Source organism: Malaclemys terrapin, chromosome 1, assembly GCF_027887155.1.
Source record: "Malaclemys terrapin pileata isolate rMalTer1 chromosome 1, rMalTer1.hap1, whole genome shotgun sequence".
Taxonomy (NCBI): Eukaryota; Metazoa; Chordata; order Testudines; family Emydidae; genus Malaclemys; species Malaclemys terrapin.
The window spans coordinates 353,503,362-353,505,981 of record NC_071505.1 but is presented as its reverse complement, the minus strand read 5'-3'; the positions used below and the strand labels follow the sequence as shown (position 1 = coordinate 353,505,981).

The 2,620-nt window shown below is 48.1% G+C and overlaps 1 protein-coding gene across 1 annotated transcript; it reads right to left on the bottom strand.

Moving 5' to 3' along the window:
* Positions 1-1,352: 1,352 nt before the first annotated feature.
* Positions 1,353-2,300, bottom strand: LOC128830304 (olfactory receptor 52M1-like). The gene has a single exon (XM_054016120.1). The coding sequence runs from the start codon at positions 2,298-2,300 to the stop codon at positions 1,353-1,355; it is 948 nt and encodes a 315-aa protein (XP_053872095.1).
* Between the last annotated feature and the right edge of the window lie 320 nt (positions 2,301-2,620).

Sequence of the window (2,620 nt, the reverse complement as noted above, 5' to 3'; positions counted from 1 at the left end):
GAAGGAAACAGCCAAGTTCATGGATGTCCACCTCTCACTTTTAAAGAACTCTTTCCTCCTGTCTTTGTACAAGGTGCAGGCTCCCTGTGCAAAAGCAGCTTTTATCAGCTCTTCCCGTCCTCCAGTGGCTCTAGTGTCCCAGCTGCGTCCCTGCTAGAACCCGGGCAATGTCCCTTGCTTAGGTGACTAACAGCTCTTGCACCATCATGGGACGAGAACACGGTGTGATGCTGTATGATTGAATATGATCATTTTTATTATTTTTGCTACCCTGATTATACAATTGCAACAAATGTTGTACATAATATGTCCTGTCAGGTGTCAATGGGAAAGCTCTGATTTGCTAAATATGACTATCCTGTTTATGTACATGTATCACCTTTGTGTCTGAAGTTATGGTTATTGTTGCTGTACCGGTATGAGAACAGTGCCAGTTCATAGCCAGAGCAATGGTTCTGGTGAGGTCAGGACTCCCAGTTTTGATTCTCAGCTCTGCCACTGACTCATTGTGTGTCCTTGGGTAAATCACTTTACCTCTGTGTGGCTCAGTCGGTCCATGACATGGGGAGAACGCTGCCTAGCTAAAGAGCTGCTAGATGTAGTGACTAAAAGCGTCATGCAAAGTGTACATTAGACTAAGCTTCCCTGTTCAGCTTCAGGCCCTGGGCAATGGGTGGCCTGTAGTTCAAGATAAGGTGCCGTGTACGTGTATAAATAGCCAGCTAATGGCAGATGTGTCATTTATTTCCCTCCTGTGAGCTACAGAACCCACCCCAGGCTCTGCCCAACAACCCATGATCCCAGGTATCCCAGCTAACGCAGGGGATTATCCTCTCCCAGCTGTTGTCCTTCTATGATCAAAGCTGATCCCTTGCCCTGCCCCCGAGGCCTGGAACAGGGCAAAGAGCTCCCAGCCCATCCCTCTTGCAGGGATCCTACCTGCTACAGGCTCCCAGGAGGAGAATAAGAGAACTGAAATCAAAACAGGTAATTCACAGAATGGTTTCTTCCCCTGGGAATTTGTAGCTGAGTAATAGGGGCAGGGTCATGGGGGAATAGGGAGAGAAAAGGGGGAGAAGGAGGCTGTGCTATGAGGGAAGAGGACAGGCCAGGGGCAGGGCATCAGGGGTCTAATTACTAGCAATAAGAAAGGTGGAAGCCCTATGTGTTAATGAGTTCTACACAAATGAATTCCCTTGTTTGTTACCCGGAGACAGCACAGTAAGGCCAGGAAAGGGTTTAGTGTCTCTTTTTCTGCCTCATCAGTGATTCAGGGGAAAGGGCCCAGCACCACATCACCAGCCAGCTCTGCACAGAGCTCGGTCTGAGAGCCAGAGCACCAGGAGAAAACTTTAGGTCCCTTTATGAGTAAAGAGCCGGAGCAGTCTGTCCCGGATCTGTTTGGTCCTCACCCCGTAGATAATGGGGTTTATCATGGGGGGAAACAGAAGGTAAACACTGGCAATGAGAACATGGAAATGCAGGGCCATATTCTTGCCAAACCGGTACGTGAGGACGGAGAAGAGACATGGGATGTAGAAGGCTAAGATGGCACATAGGTGGGAGCCGCAGGTCCCAAAAGTCTTGAGACAGGCATCCTTTGTGGGGAGGCTAAAGATGGCCCTGAGGATCTGGGTATAGGACACAGCAATAAAAAACTGATCTAAACCTAATGAACAGAATACCACAGAGAGGCTGTAGTAATTACTGACATGGATTTCGGTGCAGGCCAGCTTCACCACGGCCATGTGCTCGCAGTATGAGTGGGGTATGATGTTTGTTCTGCAATATGGCCACTGCCTTGCCACTAAAATAAAGGGGAGCACGAGCATACCACCACGCAGCACCATGCCCAGGCCGATCTTGGCCACCATGGAGTTTGTCAGGATGATTGAATGTCTCAGGGGATCACAGATGGCCACATAGCGATCAAAAGCCATGGCCACAAAGATCCCAGACTCAGTTACTAAGAAGCAATGAAGGAAGTACATCTGGGTGAGGCAGGCACTGAAATCGATCTCTCTGGAATTGAGCCAGAAGATGCTCAGCATTTTTGGCAGAGTGGATGTGGACAGGACCAGGTCGGTGATGGCCAGCATGCAGAGGAAATAGTACATGGGCTTATGGAGGCTCTGCTCCATCTTCACAATGAAGAGAATGCTGAAGTTCCCCAAGATGGCTATGACATACATGATGCTGAAGGGGATGGAGATCCATACGTGAGCCGCCTCCAGGCCAGGAATGCCCACCAGGATGAAGATAGAGGGGTTGGTGAAGTTGGTTGTGTTGGAATTTGACATGAAGTAGGGGAGAGTGTGTTCAGCTCTGAGGCAGAATGGTGTCTCCTGTATGTACCGTATGTTTCCCTCGCTTTGTTTATGCGCCCAGGATCAAGGGTTATGATCGCAGTGCAAATGCCTGTATGGAGAGACAATAATAATATTAGACATTACATGCACTATGTGGGGGGGGGAGTTCATGAGTTAAACAGATTGGTTGTGCTTCACACATTGAAAAATGACATTTTTCTTATTCAGTGAAATAAATTATGAACTGACCCTACTAATAGCAATTCTATATTTTGTGATGCTCCATGCATCAATAGTTCCCACATATTGTG